Source organism: Phyllostomus discolor, chromosome 5 (genome assembly GCF_004126475.2).
Source record: "Phyllostomus discolor isolate MPI-MPIP mPhyDis1 chromosome 5, mPhyDis1.pri.v3, whole genome shotgun sequence".
NCBI classification, from domain to species: Eukaryota; Metazoa; Chordata; class Mammalia; order Chiroptera; family Phyllostomidae; genus Phyllostomus; species Phyllostomus discolor.
Window position 1 is genome coordinate 21,018,395 of NC_040907.2, and position 27,141 is coordinate 21,045,535.

The window sequence follows — 27,141 nt, forward strand, 5'->3', positions numbered from 1 at the left end:
CTCTGAGAGGCGGGGCGTATCACTGCCAATCACTGCCTGTTTGCCCACCCCCTGGAGCAGCCGGGGCCGCGTTAGGGTGGGGGAGGTCGGGGAGAGGGGCGATAAAATGGCGCAGGGGGCGGAGTGAGGCGAGGTCTTTCGCCTAGGCTTCGGCCCGGCTTCCGGAGGTGAACAGTGGGAGGGGCGAGGGGTCGACCTTCCCTGGCTGGAAGGAGGATGGGGGCGCCTGTTGCTTCTTCTGGGGACCACGTACGCTGTCCGCCCCGTTAAGAGGGTTGGGAGTCCCTCACTCTGCTGGGAGAAGGGCTCGTTTTCGTTCTTGAGGTGATGGCGGCGGGAGGGAAGAGGAGGGGAGTGTCCCTGCCCCCACCTCCACGTCGGCGGGCTATAGGTGCCCCTCACCCTGCGGAGGAAAAGGGAGGTTGTTCCGCGGCCTGAGAGGCGGGGAGTGACGTCGGTTCTCCCAGCCTAGGCGGGATGGGGAGGGATGGAAGTGTAAGCGGGCGGGTGATGCCGCTGTGCCGCTGCCCCCCTGGACCACTGGGGGGGTGGTTGTAGTTGGGGAGGAGATAGTGGTCTTTCTGCCGGGTGGGGGAAGGAGAGGACGACCTGCCACCCGGGGGAGTGGGGGCCTTGGTCCCGCTGCGGTGTGTATGCGGGTAGCCGTCCTCAGGAAGAAGGGTGCGGGTGCTGGTGCTGACACGGGCTTGCAGACGGTCCGGTTTTGCCCCTGTTGGGGGAGGGGCGGAGATCAAGCCAGAGCTTCTCCCGCCTTCCGCGGGGAGGCGGGAATTACTGGTCTCCTGGAGCTGGGAGCAGGGAAGTGCGAAGGCCGTGTCCCGGGGCGATGCTGTTCTGGCGGCTGTGGCATTTCTGAGGCAGTGCTGGGGGAGGTCAAGCGGCAACCGCCGAAGGGTGGATGTGGGCCACTCTTCATCCTGGCTCTCAAGAACTGGAGGTGCCCACTATTTCCTTCCTGGGCCGAAGGGAGGGCAATTGGAACGCAGGATGAACCCAGAAAGTGATTGAATTGCCCACCTGCTACCCCCACCTGACTTCCAGTTTCTTGTGGATATGTTACAGGCTCCAGGCTTTAGCAAACGTGTCTGAATTAATTTTTTAAATTTTCTTTTTTAAAAAGAAACCTGTTGCTGCGGCTTAGATATTGGTCTCCCATGTCTGTGTGGGAGGAGTGCCCTGGGGCCCTTTAGCAGAGATTTCCAGCTCTGGGTTGTTTTTCTGTCCTACAGCCTTTTCAGATACCTCAGAGGGAGTTGCACAATTCTTACAGATAATTGCAGCTCACTTTGATCTTGTTTAAACTTTATATCTGTCCCTTTTATAGGGCGGTAAAACCTACGGAGTGCAAGGCATACTGGGGAAGGCTGGGAATGAAAGGCCAGTGGGGAAGTCCTGTCCCTTGGAAATAGTCCTTGCTCATATCTGTCAGATCCAGCTTGGTAGCGCTCTTAGTTGAGAGAGGAATTACGGGGTCGTGTCTGGTGTTGCAGTTTTAGTGGCCTGAATAAAATAAAGCTTTGTGCTTTAAGGCAGTAGGTTTCTTAGGTATGATAAAAATAGGAAGGGAACCAGTTTCTGAGGTTGCAACCGGGAGGTTAGAGAACAGGCAGGGTGGGCGTGGTAAACTGAAGTGTGAAGAAGGGGGTGGACAAGTGAGAGACGTGGAAGGACAGAATAGGGTCACAGAAGGGGTGGGGAGCAGAGGAATTGAGAGAGAGTTGGGAGATGGGAAATATTCTTCCCTTAAAAATAAAGCGATCCTCATACTTTTGGTGGAGCTTACAAAGTAAGTACCAAGAAGGGCAGGTGATGATGGTACAATGGCAGACAGAAGTACTAAGGCAGTCTTGTGGAACTGAACTTCAGAACTTCAGTTTTATCTGAGATTCCCGCTCCCCTCCCCCCGTGCAAATGCATTAAATACCAACTTACGTTAGTATAGGGCTTTTAGGGTTTAGACTGCTTTCATAAACTTGTCCTCATTTGAATCTCATGATAACCTGTGTTTGAAGTTAACAGTGAATAATTCCCATTTTTTCAGATGAGTATTCTCATCTGTATTAAGGTTCAGAGACTTCCAGTGAATTGCTGACGTTTCTGAATTTTAGTTTAGCCCCCCTTTATAAGATACTTCATTGTTAGTTTGCAGACTCTGCCTGCAGTTTAGATGTCTGTACAACCTGGCCTTTAATTTAGTGTCAGAATGGTTGAATGCTGGGTTAAACTAGAAGAGATGGGGTGTCTAACCTTTTGGCATCACTGGGCCACACTGGGAGAATAAGAGTTGTCTTGGGCCACACATTAAGTACACAAACACTAACAAAAAATGATGAGCAAACAAAAAGGTTTTAAGTAAATTTGTGACTTTTGTGTTGGGCTGCATGCAGCTGGCAGCTGTGGGTTAGACACTCTGCTAGAGCATACTGGATCATTTCTTAACAAGCTGGGACTAGGAGACGTTCCGTACCAGTTTAGCACTTTTCTTTTTCCTGTCATTGGTATGCTTCTCTTAACACCCTTAACGGGTCAGAGAGGTGATGAGCATGGGGTGAAGTAATATTGATAGCCACTACTTATACAGCCTTTACATGGTGCCTGTGGTGTGCTGAGTGCTTTGTGTTCACGATCTCATGTCATTCTTCCAACCCCATGAGCTAGGTGTTATGGTGGACCCCGTTTTACCGGGGAGGACATTTGAAACTTCAGAATATAATCATTGTATCCCCACTGGCTTCTCATTTAAAAATGTTATTATTAGCCCTGGCTGGTGTAGCTCAGTGGATTGAGCTCAGGCTGCAAACCAAAGCATCACAGGTTCGATTCCCAGTCAGGGCACATGCCTGGGTTGCTAGGCCAGGTCCCCAGTGGGGGCCATGTGAGAGGCAACCACACATGATGTTTCTGTCTCTCTCTTTCTCCCTCCTTTCCCCTCTCTAAAAATAAATGAATGAATAAATAAATAAATATTTCTTTTAAAAAAAGAAGTTACAGACCTGAGATGTGACTACCCACCATCATCTGCCCTTAGGAATTTATGATAAAAAATGTTTTTATTATTAAATATTTAAAGCATATAAAAATTATAGGAATGAATACCAACAGTAATGAATACTACGATACCCACCATTTAGCTTTATCTTCCGTTGCCACATTTGTTTTAGGGCTTTGTTTTGTTTTGTTTAAGAAAACGGGTAGAATTGAACCTCTTATGCCCCCAGCCATTCCTCTTCCCTCCCCATGACCAGAGATAACCACTATCCTGAATTTGGCTTTTCTTCTTTGTATACATGTTTTTATAACTCAATAATATATATCTATGCATATACAATTTGTAGTAGTTTTTCTTTAACAAATCACAAAAAATGGGGAATCTGTAGATTAAAATACAAAACATCAGCCAATTGCAATGCAAGGACCGTATTTGGATACTGATTTTTAAGAATCTTTAAAAATATATGATATTTATAGAATAATTAGAAATCTAAGCCAGATATTTTATGATAAGGACTTCTCATTACTTACAAATGAAATGATGTGATGCCTGGGATCTGCTTCAGAATAATCCCGCCAAGTGGGGAGGTCCATGGGGTAAAATTAGCGATATGTCGATGATAGTTGTTAGGGTTGGGTGATGGGTATGTGAGGGTTCATTATGCTATTATGTTATTTTTGTGTATGTTTTAAATTATGAACATGTTTTAAAATGAGGGAGTAAAATTAGGAGAATGATTTGTGCAAGTTAAAAATTATATGTATACCTGGCTGGCATAGCTCAGTGGATTGAGCACGGGCTGCAAACCAAAGTGTCGCAAGTTCGATTCCCAGTCAGGGCACATACCTGGGTTGCAGGCCATGACCCCCAGCAACCGCACATTGATGTTTCTCTATCTCCCTCCCTTCCTTCTTTAAAAATAAATAAATAAAATCTTTTTAAAAATTATATGTATATGGTATTGTTGTACATGGTTTTGCTCCCAGCCCCTTTGGAACATTCTGGGAGCGAAGCTCAGAAGAGCCAGCTCTGTGGCTCTGGATGTCAGTGTGGCATAGGAATTGATGTTTTCCGTGGTTGTGGAGGATGTTTGTCCTGTGCGTGCATAGTAAAGTCATGATGTTTTTCTTCCAGTGAGTTTTGGCCCCATTCAGGGGTATTTCTCATGTTCTTCCATTCCACCTGGGAAGCCAGGGGAAGCCTGCGAGTAACAAAGTGGCTTAAATTAGTTTTGCCAAGGCACCAGAAACCCTCATTGGTGTCCCTATCTTTCATGTATGTTAGAGGGTATAGTGGATTTAGAAGGCTCTGCCATGTGCTGGCTGACCCTGGGCAAGTCTATCACAGGGGTGAAAGAAGAAACAACATTGCCTTTGGAATTAGACTTGAGTTTGGGTTCTTGTTCTAGCATTACTACTTCTGTGTATTTGGTTAAGTTACTTTATGCCTCTGAACTTTGGTTTCCCAGGAGTGAAAATCTGTTGAACTTTGGTCAAGCAGGTGCTTGAACTAGACCTTTTGGAAGGAGTTGGAGTGAGAGTAGGGGTAGGGGCCCAGAAAGGGCTTCTCTGAAATGGAGTTGCTTAAACCCAGTGTCTGAAGTACTTGTGATTGACAGCCACAAACTTGAAGTGAAAAAGAAATTTCCAAAAGTAAACTTCTGCCTAAAGAAATAACTTTTAAAAAACTTGGTCACCGGGCAGAGAAATTACTTTTTTCTTCCTAGAGGAACCTGCTTCAGTGCCTGGAACTTGCACAACAATTGCTGGTAAAGTAAAAGAAAAAGTCTTAGCAGCTCTAAGATTAAATACAACAGAAAATTTTGTTTCTTTGATAAGATCTGTGTTACAGGGATTAGTTGAAGGGATAAATTAGAGTTGTAAAGTGTCTCACAGTGCCTGATTTATAATAGTTAATATTTCTTCCCCTTCTGTCCCATCTCATTTCTAAGATGAGTAAGTCTAACTAGCTTTCTTCTTTCTTTTATTACGCTCCCAGTTTTACTGAGACATAATTGACACACAACCCTGTATTAGTGTAAGGTGTTCAACACAGTGATTTGATGTATGTACGTGTTGCCATATGACTATCACCTCACAGAGTTAAAATTTTTTTCTTGTGATGAGAACTTTTAGGATCTATTTTCTTAGCAACCTTCAAGTATAAAATACAGTATTGTTAACTGTAATCATCATGCTGTGTACTACACAGGTCCCTTTTACCATAATTTTAAAATTCTGTCATCCTTTCCCTTCCCTTCTAACTCTTTCTGTAGCACTGTATTGACCATACCATTTCATGTTTTCTTATAGTAGTGTATAATTTTAAATTGTTGTCTCCTTGGCAAGAGTATGCATTGTTTGAGGGTGGAAGTCACATCTTTATTTCTTAGAAATTACGTAGAGACATGTTATCTAGCTCAGTGCTGGGTGGTGATTGGAGCACAGAAAGTGTTTTCTATAAGAATGCAGGAACTAAAGCTAAAATTCCAGGCGTGGTGTGGAGGCAAGTGGGGTAGGCGGAATTCACAGTCAAAAGGCTAGAATGAGTTTTCCAAATTACTGAGTTCGGTGGTTAATAATTTCTTACAGCTTCTCAGGCGTGGACATATAATATGTAAAATACTAGCTTAGATATTGCCTGCCCCTCCCCTTTCCATCTCTTCTCCATTTTATAAGAGAGGAAACAAGTCCAAATGGTTAAGTGGCTTGCCCAAATTGTTATAGCTGGTTAGTGACAGAACCAAGACTATAATCCAGGCCTTTGAACTCCTAAGCCAGTATTTGTCCTCCTAGAGCAAGCAGTACCCTTAAGAAAGTACAAATTGTTGAGCAAACCTAGTTTCTTAGTTGCATAATTTTTCCTTTAAAGGTTTTTCTTTGATGTTCTTGACTCAAAATCCAACTTTCTGGTATTTAAAAAAAATCAAGATGAAAATTAATAGATGGAGCACCTTAAAAGCATAATACAGTTGACTTTGTAATTAGCAGAGTTGAAGGGATGAGAAGATCTTTAATTTCCTTTGTGCCTGCAGGAAGGTGGGAGTCGATCATTCTGACAAGTCTCCTGAAAGGCGCAGCTCGCAGGGGCTGAAACGTTTCCAGTTGGGCTCATGACAAAGGCAGAGCTCACACTAGCAGCTCCATGCATTGTGGAAGGCGTTGCTTACAGTCGTGTGTTTTAACTTCAACAGGCACACATTTGTTTTTTTTAAAAAGTGTAAACTGTGAAAACCCAACCATTTTATATAATACAGGTTTGTTTTGTTTGTATGTTGTGGATATTATTCCACGATAGTGCATACAGATCTCATTGTTTTTTTAAATACAGTTGTCCCCACCTGTCTGCAGGGGATGTGTTCCAAGACCCCCAGTGGATGCCTGAATTTGTAGATACTAATGAACCTATGTGCACTGTTTTTTTCTGTATATACATGCTTTTTAACTTAATGGGAAGCAATTTATAGCTTCTCTTTGGCATATTCGAATTGCCAGCATCACTACTCTTGCACTTTAGGGCCATTAAGTAAAATAAGGGTCACTGAAACACAAGTACTGCAGTACCATGACAGTTGTCCCGAATACTGAGATGGCTACTGAGTGACTGATGAGTGGGTGGCATGTGCAGTGTGGATGTGCGGGCCGAAGGGGTACTTCACACCCTGGACAGGACGGAGTGGGAAGGCATGCGATTTCATCACACTACTCAGAATGGTCTGTGTTTCAAAACGTAGGGATTATTTCTGGGATTTTCCATTTAATATTTTTGAACCTCGGTTGACCTCAGGTAACTGAAACTGGAACGTGAAACTGCAGGTAAGGGGGTCTCCTGTAATTGTAAACTATTTCATAGCATGAATGTGCCATGATTTTACTTAGCTGTTATCCTGGTGATGGACATTTAGGTGGTCTCCAGTATTTGGCTGTTTTGGATAATGCTGGTTTGGACGTGCTTGTAAATGTATCCATGTGTCTTGTTTGTATTAGTATTTCTGTAGGATAAACTTCCAGGAGTGAAATATCTGGGTCAAATGGCATTGCTGAGTTATTATCCACAAAATGTTGTGCAGACTTACACTCTCACTGACAGAGTGTGAGAGTACTTTTTCCTCCCATCCTTACCAGACTGGATTACTATGTTATCTTAATGTTTACCATTTTGCTAAGGAAAAAAAAAGTATCTCATTGTTCTAATATGTATTTCCATGATTCTGATAAAGCTTAAATATCTTAGTCATTTTTCATATTATAATTCACAGTGTAAAGAATTTGAAATGTTAGGACACCGTCCCGCTATAGAGCAGACTGGAGTTGGTATAAGGTTCCTGTTCCTCAGCAAAACTGCCTCTTATTTCTCCAGGTATGATGTGCTCACTAGTGCCCTCGAGGGCTTCCTTGGATGAGGACGCTTTGGATGATGCCTTGCTGGAACCAAGTGAAGGAGAAGAAGATGATGGCCTTTTCAGTGTCACTGAGGAAGAGGAGGAGGAGTTACTGAAGTCAGATGAGGAGGAAGAGGAGAAGTCACTGCAGGCGGATAAGGACGAGGAAAATGCATTGGATAGCTGTGCACCAGCAGCGGAGACTCCTGGCCTCTCCAGATTACCTCAACTAAACACACCAGTTGGTCAGGGACCGACTCCTACAAAACCATTAAACAGACCCTTTGCACTAGAAAAGAACCATGTAAAGTTAACCGTTGTTGCACCATTTAACCCAACGGTTTGTGATGCCGTGCTCGATAAGGACAAGACTGATGTGTCCACAGGTGTCGAGCAGCCCTCCTCCCTTGGAGAGGACGTGAGAGAAGACTGTGTTAGCCCGAAGAAGAGCAGACTTGGCACTTACTCTGAAGGAACCATTCCCAGCGACTCTGCCTGGGATGGGCCCCCATTCCCTTCTCCTTCAAGTAATAGCTTTAAACAGACTGTCCCTGATAAAAGTACGCCTGATAGTAAGAAACCTACACCTGTCTGCTCTCCGGTCCCGGACCATTCAGAGACTCCTCGCACAGGGTCGTCCTGGAGAAACGGATCCCATAAGTCAAGTAATGAAATGAGGTTGCCAGTCGTTTCCAGTTCCTCAGACAAAGTAAGTATATTTTTCCAAGGTGAAAAGAAAAGTCAAATTATTTTCACTGAGAAGCTCTATAGCAGAGCTTTGTCTTCAAACAAATTGGGGTTTGAAACCTGTCTAGCACCGTGACCCTGGACAGATTATTTAGCCTCTCTGTTTCCTCACATTTCTTATTTATGAATTAGAGTAAATAGTCTTTCATGATACAGTAAAGATTAATAAAGTGTATTTACACAAACATACATGATATTAAATGACCACTTATTGAATAATTACTGAGTCGATGATGATTTTACTACTATTTTTCCTTTCTTTGTGCTTTAGCCTAAACCTCAGTCATTGGTTATATTGCCATATTAGGTACAGCACCAGCTCTGAGTCAGCCTTGGAAGAGCTGAAAAGTCTTAAGACAATTTACTTAACCACTGTAAGCCTGCTTCCCTTTGTCCCAAATAAATGTAATAATCCCTACTGCTTAGGGTTCTTTTTTTCCTTAAGATTATACTCACTCTCATTTAAAGAACTAGCATAGTGCCTGGTACACAGTGAGGATCAAGGATAGGCCTCTGAGGCCTTTAGTTCGAGAATATTTCCATAGTGTGTTCAGTTATTCTCTTACAACTAAGAACCATCTTTCTTTCTGCATTGCTTCCACTCCAAAAAGGATGTTCTTGACAAGGACTCTGGGAAGCTGAAAGTCCCCGAGAGAATAGGCAAAGTCATTCCTGTTCTGCAAGCCAAAGCAAGGTACTGTCTAATGGAATATTCTGGTTTCTTCTTCAGTTTCTCTTCTCAGTTCCTCTGTTTTGTGCGGGGGCGGGGGGAGCAGAAACCCTGCCCCAGGAGTGAGCATAATTGAAGTTCTGGGAAAATCGAATAATCTCTGACCTCAGTTTGTCAATAAAATGAGGCTAATGAGGCCTTCTCTGCTGACTCACAGGATTATTTTTGAAGAGTAAAAAAGACATATTAGTGTCCTGACTGGTGTGGCTCAGTTGGTTGCAGTGTCGTCCCGTAACTGAAAGGTTGCAATTTTAATTCTTGGTCAGGACACATACCTAGGTTGCAGGTTCGATCCTGGGTCCAGGCACATATGGCAGGCAGCCATTTAATGCTTCTGTCACATCAAAGTTTCTCTCTCCCTCTCTCTAAAAGCAGTGAAAAAAAAAAGACATTAGTGAAAGCACTGTATAAATTTCTTTTCCTGCGTATGGGAAAGCCTGATCACAGATATGATAGGAGGTTAGAATAATTTTGTAACAACATAGAAAATCACTTAGTCGTCTCTCCCAACTTGCATACAACTGTTCTGGGGAAAAGTTCTTACAGAGCTTGCAGATTTGGGTCACCTTTTCAGTCCCTGCTCTTGTTGCCAGGAGATGGCAGTGTCTCCACATGGGCCTTTGCGATTAGCAATTAGCGAGGCTGTTTTTTGGGTTAAGTCACATTGACTTTTACAGTGATATTTAAACGTTTTTTATTTGTCTTTCCATTTACTTATTCATTTAGTCTTTATTGTATTTTTTTCCATTACGTTTAGTCCCCTTGTACTCCCTCTCCCCAATTTTTTTATTATGCAGATACTCTGCTTTTGAAAATGTAAAATACTACAAATAAGGTTAAAGTCCCTTTTCTTTTTTTTTCTTTTGTTTACATAATTTGGAAACTTTGCAAATTGCTTGCAATGGAAATTACACCAGAGAACATAACTCAGGCTACTTGGAACAGTAATAAATTGACTTATCTCAATATTATCGCCTGCAGACTCCTCAGTATAGTGCAGTCAGTATGAGCAAGGGCCAGACATTGTTCTTGCCAAGGTCACCAGTGTTCTAATTGCCAGATCCATCTGGTTCTTCTCTATCTTTATCTCTTTAATTTTTCTGTGGCTCTATGAAGGAAGTTAGCTATTTCCCGACTAACCTTGAATTACTCAACAGATTCTTCTCTAGGAACTAGGTAGTCTCCACTTTCCTATGCCTCGTTACTAGATAGTTGCATATCTTTCTCCTTTTTACTCCCAGCTCCATACTTGATTTCAGCTTCGTGCTGTGTGACTAGAACAGTCTTCTGTCACTGAATCTTAGAGTATTTTGCCTCTGAAAGTGAGTTGTTCTAATTGTTTAGCAGTGTATGACTTCTGTCTGTAAAACTTATTCACAATTCTAATGGACTGTTTTTCTCCTGGTTTGCTTTGTTCCAGGACTAATGGTCCAACATTTTCACAATCAGATCTAGAACGGAAGAAGCAAACTTATGTCAGGAATGTTTTTGCTCATATAAAAGACTCAATGGACTCGAACCAAGGTAACACGGTAACCAAAGTACGGCATGTGACGATGCGATGGGACTTTTTTTTCCAATGTAATATAGCTTAAATCGGGAGATTGCTTTGAATTTTCTTAAGTTGGTGAGAAAGATAACTTCCTTACCCAAAACTTTTCATTCCAAAGGATTGCCTAACCAGATAATCCTCAAAGTGGCTGGGCTAGCTGTGTTAGTGAGGGGTCCAGAGACTCATACCAGTACATGGAAGCTATCTTCCCCATGGCTGATGGCTGTAACCAGACCTGTACTTTTTGCTAGGGATTTTCTTTTCTGAAAAATGGTAGAAGTGGATGCCCAGGCACTGTTTAGTAATCATTGATTTTTATTTGGAATTATTTATTTTCCCTGTTGCCTTTAGCACTTAAATATAAAAAAGCAAGCATTTCAAATTTCCTCCTGCATCTTGCTATCTGTATAAAAGCTCTTGAAGGGCTTTGACTACCTTCCAGATCCTTCAAGCTGAATTATTCCTAGTTCGTTAAAACCTGTTGCAAACCAAAATTGCTACACTCCTCTAGCCCTCAAGAGACTGTTATAGTTGGTGTTATCATTCATCCTGAACTGTTGGCTGATGGGAAAACCTTTCAAAGGAAACTGTGGGCTGCACTGAAGGTGCAGAGGTTAGAAAGATACTGGTAAGAGAATTCTCATGAAGATAACTCCATATTCTGTCACCTTCAGTATCTTTACTTATCTAGCAAATCTTTTTCAAGTACTTTTCACTGGTGCTAGGTTTGAAGATTAGGGATTGTGAACGGAGAGAGAAGTGAGGTAGAGTCTTGACCCTTCAGGAATGGAGAGCCCAGAGAAGGGAGGATGATGACGCTGCACTGTTGATCAGTGCTCTAATAGAATTACGTGCAAAGTGCAGGAGGAGCAGGGAGAGCGCCCTTCTGTCTGTGTGTGGGCAGCGTGGAAGATGCGGAGGGAGGATGCCCTTAGGTGGGCCCCACAGAGAAGATAGGTAGTTCAGTTACTCTAAAATTACTAGAGAGGGTTTTAGAAGAATTTTTGACCCAAGATCAGAGGAATCTCCCCTTTCTTTGATAAATCTTGAATTAATTAGTGTTTTTTCTTTTTTTGTTTGATAAGGCTATGCGTGAAAAGGTTTAAAACTCTTGACACATCAGTTGGAAGAATTTTTTATTCCAGGTTCTTTTACTTTTTTACTCTAAGATTTCGTTAAACAATCAAATATTACTAATACTGATTGCTCAGCCCTCTGGTTGTGAGATCCCTTTGCTTGAGTTGTCTTAAAGGTCTGGTGGAACTGGGAACCCTCCTCCCCCCACCACACACCCCAAGTCACTGGAGGCACAGATTAAAAGAAGTTTGTCAGTATTCAGCCTCTATGGAAGAGGCTGGGTCGTTGCTTTTCCCTCCTTGAGGTGACTTTTCTTTTTTATTTGTTTTTTTTTTTTTTTTAGGAAGAGGGAAGGGGAGGGAGAAAGAGAGGGAGAGAAGCTTTGATGTGAGAAAGAAACACCAACTGGTTGCCTCTTGAATGTGTCCCAACTGGGGAATGAACCTGTGACCCAGGCACGTCCCCTGACTGGGAATTGAACTGGCAGCTCTTTGCTTTGCAAGATAACGCCCAACTGAGCTGCACTGGTCAGGGCGAGGTAACTTTTATATTCTAGGCAGTAGGTACTGATATATTCAGATGTACGTTTTCCTTTCTCAGGTGGAGCATTTAGAAAAGAATTTCACAAGAAAAGCCATGAGCAGCTGCTTGTTTTATAGCATCCTTTCCAATCTCTTCCCCATTCAGCAGTCCCTCTCCCATTTTATCACAACTCTATCCCATAAGGATCAGCTAGAATAACTGGTACAGAGGAAAACCAGCATGCTTTAGTGGTTGGGAGAGTAAAGTCTCCTCTAAAGTTAACTTCTGGGTTCATATCCTAGCACCATTGCTTACTGGCTGTGTGACCTTGAACCAACAAAAACTCAGTTTTCTCATTTGTAAAATGAGGATAATGAGACTTAACTTGTGTAAAAATTACATTACATATAAGTACAAGTATGATGCATAGAACAGTACCTAGCTGTAGCAGCTAACATCATTTATTGAATACTTGGTATTAGCAAGAAAGTGTATTGAAGTTTTTTATACTGAAGTTTTTTTTTTAACATACATTTTTTAAGATTTTATTTATTTACTTTTAGAGAGGGAAGGGAGGGAGGGGGAGAGAGACAGACAGACAGACAGACAGACATCAATGTGTGGTTGCTGGGGGTTATGGCCTGCAACCCAGGCATGTACCCTGGCTGGGAATTGAACCTGTGACACTTTGGTTCGCAGCCCGCGCTCAATCCACTGAGCTACGCCAGCCAGGGCCGTACTGAAGTTTTTATAGGTAAAATAATATGATCTCAGGTGTTGGTTTTTAAATCTCAAAAGAATAAAAAACAGTATGGGAAATTAAAGAAAATAGCCCTAACAAAATGTTGATAAGTGAAGCTAGCTGAGTGATTGGTTATGTGGGGTTTCGTAATACTGCATATACTTTGGTATGAATTTGAGAAATTCCATAATAAAAAGTTGTTTTTTAAAAAGTTTATCTTTTGCCCTGACCAGTGTGGCTTAGTTGATTGGGCGCTGTCCCACAAAGTGAAGGATCTCGGATTCCTGGTCAGGGCATGTGCCTGGGCTGCAGGTTCGGGCTCCCAGTGGCGTGTGTTCAAGAGGCAGCCGATCAGTGTTTCTCACACTGATGTTTCTCCCCTTCTCTTTCTCCCTTCCTTGTCTCTAAAACAATAAATAAATAAAGCCTTTTTTTAAAAGACTTTATTTATTTAATTTTTAGAGAGGGAAGGGAGGGAGGGAGAGAGACAGACAGACAGACATCAATGTGTGGTTGCTGGGGGCCGTGGCCCGCAACCCAGGCATGTGCCCTGACTGGGAATCAAACCTGCGACACTTTGGTTTGCAGCCTGAGCTCAATCCACTGAGCTTCGCCAGCCAGGGCAATAAAGTCTTTTTAAAAAATGTGTCTTAACATTAACAGTTAAATTTTCACAGGCCTTTAGCACTTGCTTCTGCCTTCTGGGAACCCAGTGCGATCGATACTAAGTTCTTTTGTCACTTCCCACTGCCCAGTATTCGTGCATCCAAAAGTTAAAGATTTTCTATACCATGTTGTAGGGGGCCAGGGGCATAGTTTACATTTCTTCTGTGTTTATGTGTGAATTACAGAGCAGCCAGAAGCCAAAAGAGGGAGCATAGTGCCTCCTGTCTTTCTTTTTGAGATGTTCAGTGCTATTTCACCTTGGAAAAGTGTGTCTTAGGTTCTTTATTAGGCACAGAAATCAGTAGGGCAGGTTCTAATGCCATTTGTGCCAATTCACTTTGAATCCTCTCCATCAGGTTAATCATCATAATTCATTTCATTTTATCAGTAATGTGTATATTATTAACACAGAATATAATAATGTAAATCACCCTTCAACTCCATTATTCTAATATAGGTATAATCTCTTTTTGCTTAATGCCACCTGGCTCTTTAGTAGCATTTACAACCACTTTCTGACATCCCAGCTAATGGAAAACTTTGTATGCAATTATAACTTCTTAGAGTAAAAAGGACCACTAAGATCTCTTTAATTGCCAAACATATAATTCTGTATCTTTGCCAAGTGACCATTCAGCCTTTGCTTAGAGTTCTAATAATGCAAAACTCATTACCTCATGAAGCAGGCCGGTCTTTGCTTAGAAAATTCTAATTGTCAGGAAGTTACTCCTTTGAGCCAGACTCTGCTTTCCTATTATTTTTTTTATTTTTTTGTATGAGTGCAACTTTTTAATTTTTATTTATTTATTTTTTTAAGATTTTATTTATTTATTTTTAGAGAGGGAAGGGAGGGAGAAAGAGAGAGAGAGAAACATCAATGTGTGGTTGCTGGGGGCTGTGGCCTGCAACCTGGGCATGTGCCCTGACTGGGTTATTTTTTTAAGTATATTTTATTGATTATGCTATTACAGTTGTCCCATTTTTCCCTCTTCACTCCCCTCCTCCCTGAACACCCTCTCCCACCCACATTCCCTCCCTTTAGTTCATGTCCATGGGTCCTACATGAGTTCTTTGGCTTCTACTTTTCCCATACTATTCTTGCCCTCCCCCTGTCTATTTTCTACCTACCATCTATGCTACTTATTTTCTGTACCTTTTTCCCCTCTCTCCCTCTCCCCTGCTGATAACCCTCCGTGTGATCTCCATTTCTGTGGTTCTGTTCCCATTCTAGTTGTTTGCTTAGTTTGCTTTTGTTTTTTTAGGTGTGGTTGTTAATAACTGAGTTTGCTGTCATTTTACTGTGTTCATATTTTTTATCTTTTAGATAAATCCCTCTAACATTTTATATAATAAGGGCACCTAATTTCTTAAGATCATCTAATATCTACATTATATTCCAGTTTTCCCAGCTCTAAAATGTCTCTTGTAAATTGTTACAACAGGATCTAATCCCAGTTTAGCTGTTTCCTTAGTGGATGTCTTCATGTCCTCCTCTGCTGGCCTCCAGCCGTTCTTTATTTCTCCTGGCCTAGGCCACAGAGCAGCTTGCTGATGAGCTGGTTCAGAACCACGGGCACTGCAGTACACTGGGCTGGCTTGACCCAGCTGGGCCTGCACCAGCTGGTGACCTTATAGGGAAACCCATCCAGCACACAGGCGCCGGGCACGTTGGTGCTCATCATGAACAATGGCATAGAGGGCCAGTGAGGACGGGGTGGGACACAGGAACCAACACACGCACGTCTCTCTCCTTCGTCTCTCTCAGTCCAGGTCCCTTGTTTTGTAGATTGTTCCACATACTGAGTTGTGTTTGGTTCCCTTTTTGGTGTGATTTAACTTACTCCTCTATTCCCTGTATTTCCTGTAAACTGAAAGTTGGGTCTAGAGGAGGGGTTAGATTCAGAGTAAGCATTGCGGCTGGCATAGTTCACAGGTACTATGTATTCGTCCTGTATCAAATCAGGAGGTACCACTTAATGACAGGTTGTTCCACTAAGTGATGCTAAGTTTGATCACTTTGTTAAAGTGTTAACTGTCTGTCACATTTCTTCATTGGAAGGTACATTTCCCCCTTTGTGATTAGTAAGGCATCTGTGAAATGATGCTTTGGTACCATTCAGATATCCTGTTCCACAGCAATTGTTCACCTAATGGTTTAAGCATTCATTGATGATCCTTGCCTGAATCAGTTATTACACAGAGTTGGGTAGAAAAATGTTCATTTTCTAAATAAACATATCACTTTTTTGCAGTTATTACTACTGCAGCTAATACTCCTCTATATAGATTTTTTATTAGTATCGTTATTACCTCATGAATTGTATTTCTCTGAAAAGGTTTTATTACCCACAGAGGGGATGGGGTTCAGTCCTTGGCTGCTGTCTTCCTCATGGCTGCAAGGATGCTACTGAGCTCGTCTCTTTTCCTCTTGGCGTGGTTGTATGTCCCCACCCTTTTCTCAATGAACTTCAGCGCCTGCTTGTCCTTGGAGAATTGGAGTAGCTTCATGGTGGGCTGTTTGTAGGGGCAGAGCTGCACACCTCTCAGGTCACGTCCCGTGGACCTTGTGGTGTTTGCTGAGGTGACCACTGCAGCTGCTGCACCTCAGCTTGCTTACACTCTTGGTTACCTTGTGGCTTTTTTTTTTTTTTAGAGGTGGGGGGGGGGGGAACATCAACGTGTGGTTGCCTTTCGTGTGGCCCCCATTGGGGACCTGGCCCGCACACCAGGCATGTACCCTAACTGGGAATCAAACCGGTGACCCCTTGGCGCACAGGCTGGTACTCGGTCCACTGAGCCCGCACCAGCCAGGGCATATTTTAAAACAACCACCTGGTTGCTTTTTGAGGCTCGCGGCCACGGGGTAGCGCAGAGCCTTGGCTGCTGCTCTTCAATGGCTGTTGCTGTTGAAGGGCCTACACTGGGACACTGCGCAGAACTCAGATTTGTTTTTAAAGTCAGTGTGTTGTAATCAACTGTAGTCATTCTTTTTATTTGTCCCCAATTTGATTATGGCAACTTCTTCAAACAAGCTCCTGTGTCTTCTGACATAAGTCCATTAATCTTTTGTTTTTAATTGTAGTGTGAAAATAACATTTGCTGTATTAACCACTTACACATATACGGTTCAGTAGCGTTATGTTTATTCACATTATTGTGGAACTGATGTCTAAAACTTCATTGTGCACATCTCCAACTCTCTGCCCATTAAAAAAACTGGTAGTCTTCCCCGCTCCTGGAAGCCCTGGTAACCAGCATTTTACTTTGTTTCTATGAATTTTACCACTTTAGATAACTCATACGAGTGGAACCATAAAGTACTGGTCTTTTTGTGGCTGACTTATTTCACTTGGTGCAGTGTTCTCTCTCAAGTTTCAGCCATTGTGTAGCTTGTGCCAGAATTTCCTTCCTTTCTATGGCAGACTAATGCTCCATTGTATGTATACGTGACATTTTGTTCTCCACGCATTCTTCAGTGGACCTTTGGGCTGCTGTAACCTCCTAGCTATTGTGAATAGCCCCGCTGTGAACGAGGCATGCAGATACCTCTTATAGACCCTGCTGTTAGCTCTTTTGGCTGAGTAACCAGAGGTGGGGTTGCTGGATCATATGGTAATTCTACTGTTAATTTTTGTTTTAATTTCTAATACATTCTTTTTTTATATGGATACTTTATTTTTTTTTTTTTTTAATTTTTATTTCATTGATTTTGGAGAGACAGGAAAGAAGAGAGTGAGAGAAATACCAATTTGTTGTTCCATTTATTTATGCATTCATTGGTTGATTCTTGTATGTGCCCAGACCAGGGATTGAACCCACAACCTTGGTGTATTGGGATGATGCTCTAACCTACTGAGCTACCTGGCCAAGGCTCTATTTTTTATTTTTTGAGGACACTCCATACTGTTCAGCATTGGTTGCACTATTACAGCCCCATTAACAGTGAACAGAGGTTCCAGAATCTCTGCATTCCTGCCAGCACTTGTTATTTTGTTTTCTGGTAGTTATACTGATGGTTGTTAAATCAATATTCATCGTTGAGATTACACCTAAGTGAACAGTGTTCACTACAATGTCAGTAGTACACTGTGGTCCTGTTTTCTTTCTTGAATTACTTGTTTTTCTGAAGTTTTTAATTACCTCACGTTTTTTAAACTACAAATGAATTTATCCTTAATTTTTTTACAAATCCAGCTTATGTCCTTATCATTGTTCCTCCTTCTACCCCTTAAATGCTTCAATATACACAGTAATCAATCAGTTCCTCTTTAGTTTTTTCTGGAGACCTTCCTTCTCGGGTCTTCTGTTCTTTTCTGCTCCGGTCGGCACTGCGGGTCCTCTAGGCGCGCTGCAGAACTGCCCTCCCGGGGTGGCCGCCTTTTCTGGGTGCCGTTTCTTCCTCTTGCTCGGTCTTTTGTTTTAGTGACACATCCTCTGAGAAGTTCTGTTTTTTAAAAAAAGCTAAATAGGTGCACTTTTACTTGTTCCTTCCTTATTTGGATGTCTTTTATTTACTTTTATTGTCTTACTGTACTGATTAGAACATCCAGTACAATATTAAATAGAGGTAACAATGAGTAACTTGTTCCTGGTCTTAGGAAGAAAACAACAGTCTTTCACCATTACCTACTGTGTTGTAGGTTTCTTTTGGATACCCTTTGATCAGCTTGAGGATAGTCCCTCCTATTTATAGTTTCTTGAGAGCTTTTATTACAAATGGACTTTGGATTTTGTCAAATACTTTTTCTGCATCTACTGAAATCATACTTTTTTAAATTAATAAGTCTATTAATTAGAGAATTACCATATTTTTTGGTGTTTAATATGCACTTTTTTGCCCAGACTTTTGAGGGGAAAATGAGGATGCGCATAATACATGGGTAGTACTAATTTTGTATGTATATAAGTGTTTTTAATTCTTTTATTTATGCTTATGCATTAAAAGTACAACTCTAGAAAGCAATAATGATATCCATATGCAAAATAATGCCCTGGAAAACGATTATTGGATTGTCGTACCAAATTTCTTGTATCTCGTATCTGTTCTTGTGTTTTGTAATTATGTGTTACATAAAATTTCTTGTATCATAATATGTTCAAAAGTAAGTGCTAAAATTCCTTTTAATACAAAAGAATATATAAATGTAAATAAGTAAATGATTGGATTAAAAATTAAAATGAAAATTTTTTTTCCTGAAAGAGTTTGGGTTGAAAATATGGGTGCACATTATACATGGCAGAATATGGTATGTTATTTGACTTTCCAATGTTAACCAATTCTGCATTCCTGATTTTATGCATTCTGTGCTAAACTAAAAGTAGTATCCTGAAATAAAAGTATTAAGCTGATTTGCTAAAATTTTGTTACGAATTTTTGCGTCTGTCTTCATAATGGGAGTTGGTCTGTAGTTTTCATATAATTTTTTCGTCTGGTCTTAGTATCAGAGTAATGTTGGCCTCACAGAATTAGTTGAGAAGTATTCCTACCTTTTTAATTTTCTGGAAGAGTAGAATTAGTATCTTTTCTTGAGTGAGCTTTGGTAGTCTTTCAGAAAATGTGTTCATTCCATCTAGGCTGTTAAATACATTGGCATAAAGTTAATATTCCCTTATTATCCTTGTACATAGTCTCTATAGTGACGTCATCTTTCCCATTCTTGGTATTGGCAGTTTGTTTTTTCTCTTCTACTCAGTCTGGCTGAAAGTTTACCAACACTTTTAAAAAAGATTTTAGTTATTTATTTTTAGAGAGAGGGGAAGGGAAGGAGAGGGAGAGAAACTAAACTTTTGCAGGCCACCAGCTGGGGGCCTGGCCTGCAACCCAGGCACATGCCCCCACCAGGAGTGGAACCTGTGATCTTACGGTTTGTGGGATGACGCCCAGCCTACGTGCCACACCAGCCAGGGCAGCATGATTACTCTAAAAAATAATCGGCTTTTGTTTTATTGATTTCTTTTTCTATGTCTCTGTCTTCTGTTTCATTGATTTCTGTTTCTATATTTTATTTTTTCTGCTTGCTTGTGTTGAATTTGCTCTCTTTATTTCTACTTTCTTTAGGTGGTTGCTAAGATAACTGATTTGAGACCTTTCTTTTCCAATTTAGTGAGAGGTTAGCAAGAGGAGATAAACTGATACAGTCAACCTGTGTTTGTCTGGCTGGCACCATGCCTGGACTTTTTAAAAATCACTTTATTGGAGTATACTTTACATTCAGTAAAATACACCCATTTTAAGTACGCATCTTGGTGAATTTTGACAAATTTGTACACCTGTGGAACCATCACAGCACTCAAATTCATAGAACATTCCTGCCACCCCCAAAATTTCTATTCTGTTCCGTCTTAGTCAATCTGTCCCCATCCCACTCCAGCCCGGGGAAAACACTAATTTCTTTTTGGTCACCGTAGGTTAGATTTGTTTTTTCTAGAGTTTGATATAAACAGAATCATGTGCTCTTTTGTGTTTGGCTTCTTGGAATAATTTTTTAAATATTCATCCATGTTGTTGCATGTGTCAGTATTTCTATACTCTTTTAAAGACATTTTTTTTTAAATGAGAAAAATAGTCTTATATTTATGCACATATTTACCATTTCTGGTACTCTCTATTTTGTTCCATCTGGTATTTTCCTTCTTCCTGATGAACTTTTAAGTTTCTTATCGTGCAGATCTGCTGGTGATGAAGTCTCTCTGCATTTGTTTGTTTGTTTTAAAGATTTTATTTATTTTTAGAAAGAGGGGAAGGGAGGGAGAAAGAGGGAGAGGAAGTATCACTGTGTGGTTGCCTGTCATGTACCCCCTACCAGGGACCTGGCCGGCAACCCAGGCATGTGCCCTGACCTTTGATTTGCAGGCTGGTGCTTAATCTACTGAGTGATAGCAACCGGGGCTGCTCTTGTTTATTAAGTTGGTGTTTTTTTTCCTTCATTTAAAAGAACTTTTTATTTTGAACATTTATAGGCCAACAGGCTCATAAGAACTTTCAAGGCTCACCTACATTTTTTTCCTTCCCTCGGGGATCACACAATTCTGAGCAGCCTGAAAACAATTTCATACATTTTGTCCAGTTTCTAGTAACTTACAATGGGATGTAAGCCCATTCGTCGTGACTAGAAGGGGAAGGAAGTCCCTGCTTTGATTTTTACTGAAGATCAGAATCAACAATAGTTACATAAATTCTTATTCTGTGTTTGCCATTACTGTTGAGCAGTCACATAAATCATTCAGCATCCCCTCTATGTCACTTCAGAAATGAGTTTTATAATAATTCCTGTTTCTTTTGCTTTTTGCCTTGTCTGCAAGGAAAATCAGTCAAGATTTGTGCTAAGATCACTGCAGTTTTGTTGAGCTACAGGCAACACGTTTGCATTCTCGCTTTCTACTTAATCTTTTTTTCCTTTTAATTCCCATTTTATTAATCTATTCATGAAAGGAGAAGCCTACACCCCTGTAGCTCATTTTTTTCTTTCCTTTTTTTCCCCTCCCCTGTGCTTGGTACTTTTTTGGTTGCATGGCATAGAGACGTTGTGATTGCCTTTAAGTAACTAAGTTTAAGGATTTATAGGGGGAAAAATGAGGATTATTAGATGCTCGACAACATAGCCAGACCTCGTAGTAAAAAGAATCAGCCATAGATCCAGACCCCCTAGAAACAGGTGTCTTTGTTCCCTACCCAGGTTCTCCCTGCTGATTGAGTGCTTCTGCTCTCTGTTAGCTATCTCAAGTGTCTGTTCTTTCCTGTGCGCTCCTCCCTCCCTCCCTCTCCCCCCCCCACCCCCTGCCCATTACTAAAGCTCATCTCTGCATTACAGAGGAGAGTATATGATTGATGCACTTGATGACTTGTTGGTACCAGGCCAGCTTGATTTTCCAGCTGAGAGATAAGCCAGCTGAGAGATTCTCTGTTCTTGGGCCATGTGGTACAAAGCCTGGTGCCGCATAAAACCTGTCACAAGGGCCATGGGCATAGCGAGCACTCAGCATTATCATTTCCCCTCCTTTATAACAATTGGTTCACTTTTAACTTATTAAGGACAGTTATTAGACTGAATTTTTCCCCAAACTAGTCAGCTACATATTTCTAGATTAAAGTTTAGAAGAATTGCTGATCTCATTTCTGAATGTTGAGGGGTTTTTCCTCCTAATTTCATTCTTAGGTGAATTTCGTTCTTAGCCACAAACAAGGCAGCCTTCACCACCTTTTAGCCACAATTTAAAATAAGCTCATGGTACTGATTGTTGGTCTAAGGCAGCCCATCTGTTAGAGACTATGAAGGGAAGAGAAAATTCAAAAATTCAAAACAAAAATGATGTTTCCATTCTTGTTAGCATCTCTAAATTTGGAGGAAGAAGAGATGCAAGCGTGAGCTGAAATAAGGTCTCTGGATTATTAGCTCCAGATGGGTTTGAGTCCTGGCTTTCCCATTTACTAGAAGAGAGAGGAGTATCTTTTCTAAGCTTCCATTTACTCATGAATAAAGTGGAGATCATGGTATTTGCCTCCACATGGTATGTGATTTTTAGGATTAAATGATAGCATACATGCAAAGCAGTCAGTGAAGTGCCTGGCACAAAATAAATGCTTGCTAAATGTTAGCTCTCATTATCTCTAGGTCATTAAGTCTTATTAATAATAAAGGTTACCATAGTTCGTCATTAATTTGTAAGTGCTAATGGAAACTAACATTTTTTGTGCATGAGCTGAGACCTAATTACTGAGCCCTTGTTTACATAGTGCTGTGCCAGGTAAACAAGTCCCTTCCTTCCTTCTTTCCTTTCTTTCTTGGTTGTTGTTGTTGTTTTTTAATGATTTTATTTCTTTTTAAGGAGAGGGGAAGAAAGGGGGGAAGGCAGGGATAAAAACATTGATTTGAGAGAGAGACATCAGTTGGTTGCCTCACACACCCTGACCAGGGACCAGATCTGCAACCCAGGCATGTGCCCTGACTGGGAATCAAACCAGCGACCTTTTGCTTTGCAGTATGACCAACTGAGTCACACTGGTCAGGGCAGTCTCAGAAAAATTTTTTAAGGACACTCAAACCATGGTATTGTTGAAATTTGGACTCTGTCACTAGCTGTTTAACTTTGGACAGATTGCTTCTGTGTGTCTCAGTTTCTTCATCTGTAAAATGGGGGAAATACCACCTATGATTGTTATAAGGAATAAATGTGTTAATATATATAAAACATATAGGACAGTGCCTGATATGTAAGTTGCTGCTGCTAGATTATGATACCTAGCAGTTGAATACGTGAAGCCTCCTTGGCCTAACTGACTAGTCTTTTTCTTCTTTTAGTTTAAAGTGTATAGGTTTCTGGGCAATTTTATAGAATCTCTGGTAAGAAAGGAGTGAACTGAAGGGCATGACCTATAGATAATCTTGTTTCATTTTGAGATCAGACACCAGGATTCCCATTCCTTTGTTTGTTTTAATTATTTTAAAAATGATTTTATTTACTTATTTTTAGAGAGAGGGAAAGGGAGGGAGAAAGACATATCAATGTGTGGTTGTCACTCAGACCCTCCACTGGTGACCTGGACTGCAACCCAGGCATGTGCCCTGACTGGGAATTGAACCATTGGTCCTTTGCTTCAGAGTCTGGTGCTCAGTTCACTGAGCCACACCAGCCAGGGCATATCTTGCCAGCACTCCTTTGATGATACAAAGCTGATTTTTGCCCCAGTACAATGTCCTTTTGTGGGGGCAAGAGGGAATGGATGTCCATGATGTAAAAGTAGGGTATATAGGAAAGGGGCAGTTTGAATCAAGACCTTTGATTTTAGCTGAAAAAATCTAGCAAGTAAGGGATTTTCTAGTTAAAAGTTAGGCTAGTGTGGCTTAGTGGATTGAGGGCCAGCCTGTGAATCAGAGGGTCTCAGGTTCAATTCCCAGCCAGGGCTTATGGCTGGGTTGTGGGCCAGGTCCTGAGTAGAGTGTGTGAGGGGCAACCACACATTGATGTTTCTCTCCCTCTCTCCCTCTCTTGTCTCTAAAAATAAATAAATAAAATCTTAAAAAATAAAATGTTACACCCCTTCTTAAAGGGGGGATTTGATCCCGATTTATATTAACGTGACGTGAGACTAATGTTTTCTTTCCATATAGTGATATTGAACATGTTTTCATTATGTTTATTGTTCACTTATGTTACTTTTGTGAATTGCTTGTTCATGTCCTTGACCTATTTTGTTTGTATTTTATTTGTTGTGCTTGTGATTATCTTTCTAGAAAGGGCACATTAACCCTTGCCAAATATGTTTCAGATATATTTTCATGTGGTCAATTGTCATCTTTTGCCCTTGGTCGTGCTTTTTTATTTTTAACTGCACAGGAACTTTTAATGTAATGAATCTATACATTTTTCCTGAAAAGTATTATCTCATTATGGTTAGAGAGAATTTTTGCTGAGTGCTGCTGAGTATCATAGTTCGTATGTGGACTGATAGATTTAAAAGCATTTTTTCTTACAAGTAGGTCATTGATTGTAGCATTTAAAGACATTGTAAACCAACATAGGTCTGAGACTATAACACTGTAATAATAGCTATTACTTACTGCACACGGGCTGTGTGCCAGGCACTGTGCTAAGTCTTTTATGTACTATGTTCTCAGTACTCAGCTTCAAGCTAAATATTATTGTCCACAGTTCCTTGATGAATAAAGTAGGGCTAGAAGAAATGAAATCATTTGCCCAGGGTCAAAGAGCTAGTTACTGACTGGATTGGAATTTTAATTCATCTGCCTCACTCCAAAGTATATACTTTTTGTACAAAGCTCAACTCCTTGAGGCTTTAAATAAATTAAATTGGTCCTAAAAGTTAAGTAAATACTTTTTAAATTTTTAATTTATTTTTAGAGAAGGGGGGAGGGAGAGAAACATCAATGTGTGGTTGTGTCTCTTGAGCCCCCTACTGGGGACCTGGCCCACAACCTAGGCATGTGCCCTGACTGGGAATTGAACTGGCGACCCTTTGGTTCACAGACCCACGCTCAATCCACTGAGCCACACCAGTCAGGGCTAAGTAAATATTTTTTACGAGAACTTGAAAAGATGGTCTGTAGCCTAGTTAGAGTGCTGTAGGTTCCGGAGAGCACAGTAGGTAAGATAATGAGAAATATGTAAACTGGCTGAAAGGAAAGTCTCCACAGTCTAGGGCAGTGGTTTTCAAAGTGTGATTCCCAGACCAGCAGTGTCAGCATCACTTGGGCATTTGTTAGAAATGCAAAGTCTCAGGTCCCACCTGGACCTTCAGAATCAGAAACTCTGGGGTTGGGGCCCAGCCATCTGTTTTATAATACCTCGGTGTGATTACGATGCATGTTAAAATTTGAGTGCCACTGGTCTAGGGAAATTATTTTATTCTAATTATAATTTCTCCTCTTGTGAGCTTCAGCCTAAGTTTCAGCCCTTAAGTGCAAAATTAGTGTCATCGAATAGTGGCAAAGCTGGACTCAAACAGGAGCTAGTTTTGAGTCCAGTTTAATAAGCACTTAAGGCAAGTCGACCTCCCTGAGCTATAGTTTTCCATCCCTAAAATGATATTAATAACATCTATCTCCACATTAAGGTATTTTTTAGAATTAAGGTAATGTGTAAAGTGCATACTAGCACCTTGCTAGACTCCCGGGTACTTGAGAAATTGCCTCCAGCAATTTTTCTTGTTGAGCAAAAAGCCTCCACCCCCCTTCTCTTCTCAGTTTCTTCTTTCTTGAATGTATTTTGCCGTCTTGAGCCTCTAGGCCTTGGTGTTAGCAATTTCTCTTGGACACTCCCACCTTCTACCCTTCTTTATCTCACTAACTTCTTACCTTCTTTAGATCCTTGCTTATAGTTTCCTTCCCTTGGAGGGGGCTTTCTCTAAGCGCCCAGCCCCCAGTCTCTGCACACATTTCGACCTGTATTTTTTGTCACTGCACATATCACAAATTTTGGAATCACCTGAGGGCAGGTATATCGTCTCATAGGCCACCATATTCTAGGGGCCAGTGAAGTTCTTCACACATTGTAGGGGCTGGTAAATATTGAATGAGTGAATGAATGATGGCTGTCATTATTGTTATTCATCATCGTCGTCATCATCATCATCCAAGAACAAGCTTTCCTCTCTAGTTTGTAGTTTTGTGCTGAGCGCTTGTAATAGTCATAAATAGACAGTATTAGGACCAGTGCCTGTTTTCTCCTTCTCTGAAAGCTTTGACCTAGGCTGCCATGGAAGTTCGCTGAGTGGCTTCCTAACCACTGATCTCTTTGTCTCGCAGGTGCCTTGGTGGAACTGTATTCTTTGATGGATCAAGTTCATCATAGGCATAACCATTCACATCCTTCGGACCTCACCATTCGGTGAGTGGGTGATTAGGAAGGAGGAGGACAGGGTGGAGTTTAGCTCTAGGAGGGATGTGGTGGGGAGGTGGGTTATAATTGTTAATTCCAGAGCTGGAAAAAGAAACAGTACAGTATAATGGATAAGAACTGGACCGAAGTTCAGGAAACGTAGTTCTAATACTAGCCTTGCATTTTTTAATTGGCTGTATGATTTTTTTAAAAAATATTTTTTAGATTTATTTTTAGAGGGGGGGAAGAAAGGGAGAAAGAGGGAGGACAGAAACATTGATGTGTGAGAGAAACATTGATTGGTAGCCCCTCGCATGCCCCCAAGCAGGGACCTGGTCTGTAACCCAGGCATGTGCCCTGACTGGGAATTGATTGAACTGGCGACCTTTCATTTTGCAGGATGACACCCAACCCACTGAGTTACACCAGCCAGGGCTTAGCTGTATGATTTTGATCTAATCACTTTACTTTTCTGGTCCTAATCACTTTACTTTTCCTTCATCAGTAAAATGAAGATGTTGGACTAATGGATGTCAAAGGGCCTTTCTAGTTGTGAAATCTTCTGGATTCTTGATGTAGTGTTATTTTACAGATTTATTCAGTAAAATCCAGTTACCCAGAAACCTTGGAGTCATCTTTGATTCCTTTCTCTTACCCTGTATTCAGTCCATTTGCAAGTCGTATAAGCTCCACATACGAAATATACCTAAAGCCTGGCCATTTTACACCATTGTGCCCTGGATTATTGCAAATCTCCTAAATTGGCCTCCTTGCTTCTGCTCTTGCCTTGCCCTCCGTTCTCAGCTCAGCAGTCAGCGAGGTCTTCAAAGCATAAGCCATGAATCAGATCCTCCTCTTTGCTCAGAATTTTCCAGCGGCTTTTCATCTCACATCTTCCCGTCTTCATGACCCCCTGCATCTCCTGTAAGGATGGTGGCCTCGGGTGACATAGTTAGCTCGCTGACTTCATCTCCTGTTACTTTTGCTTTGTTCACTCTGCTCCAGTCACACTGGCGAGCTTGCTACTTTTTGGGTATTTTAGACACTCCTACTTCAGCCTGTACACACTCAGTGTTCCCTCATGGTTGTCAGAAAGACAGTGTAGTGTAATGGTTATTAGATAAATTCTGGATTCAGGTGTGAATTCACATCCTGGCTTTTCTACTTCACTCTATGACCTCCATGACCTTGAGCAAGTTATTTCGCCTGAGGATCAGTTTCCTTAGTGTATGAGTTGTTAATGAGAGTGCTTTTCTCATAGGATTGCCATTAACATTAAATGAGAGGAGGTGCTTTCAAGAATTCAACAAGTGCTTACATACAGAGCTAGGTATAATTATTTTCAATCCTGGCTGTTCCTTATAATCACTTGTGG

The 27,141-nt window shown here is 41.3% G+C and overlaps 1 protein-coding gene across 4 annotated transcripts in view; it reads left to right on the top strand.

Moving 5' to 3' along the window:
• The first annotated feature begins 58 nt into the window (after positions 1-58).
• Positions 59-27,141, top strand: part of LOC114498075 (S100P binding protein) — a 30,589-nt gene continuing 3,506 nt past the window's right edge. The window contains exons 1-6 of one of the 4 annotated variants that reach the window (XM_036025723.1): positions 176-324; positions 6,800-6,828; positions 7,373-8,103; positions 8,753-8,835; positions 10,292-10,395; positions 25,694-25,775. In XM_036025723.1, coding sequence (XP_035881616.1) covers positions 7,375-8,103; positions 8,753-8,835; positions 10,292-10,395; positions 25,694-25,775 — 998 coding nt within the window. In that variant the 5' untranslated portion in view covers positions 176-324; positions 6,800-6,828; positions 7,373-7,374. The other 3 variants (XM_028514154.2, XM_028514155.2, XM_036025722.1) reach the window with 3 other exon arrangements.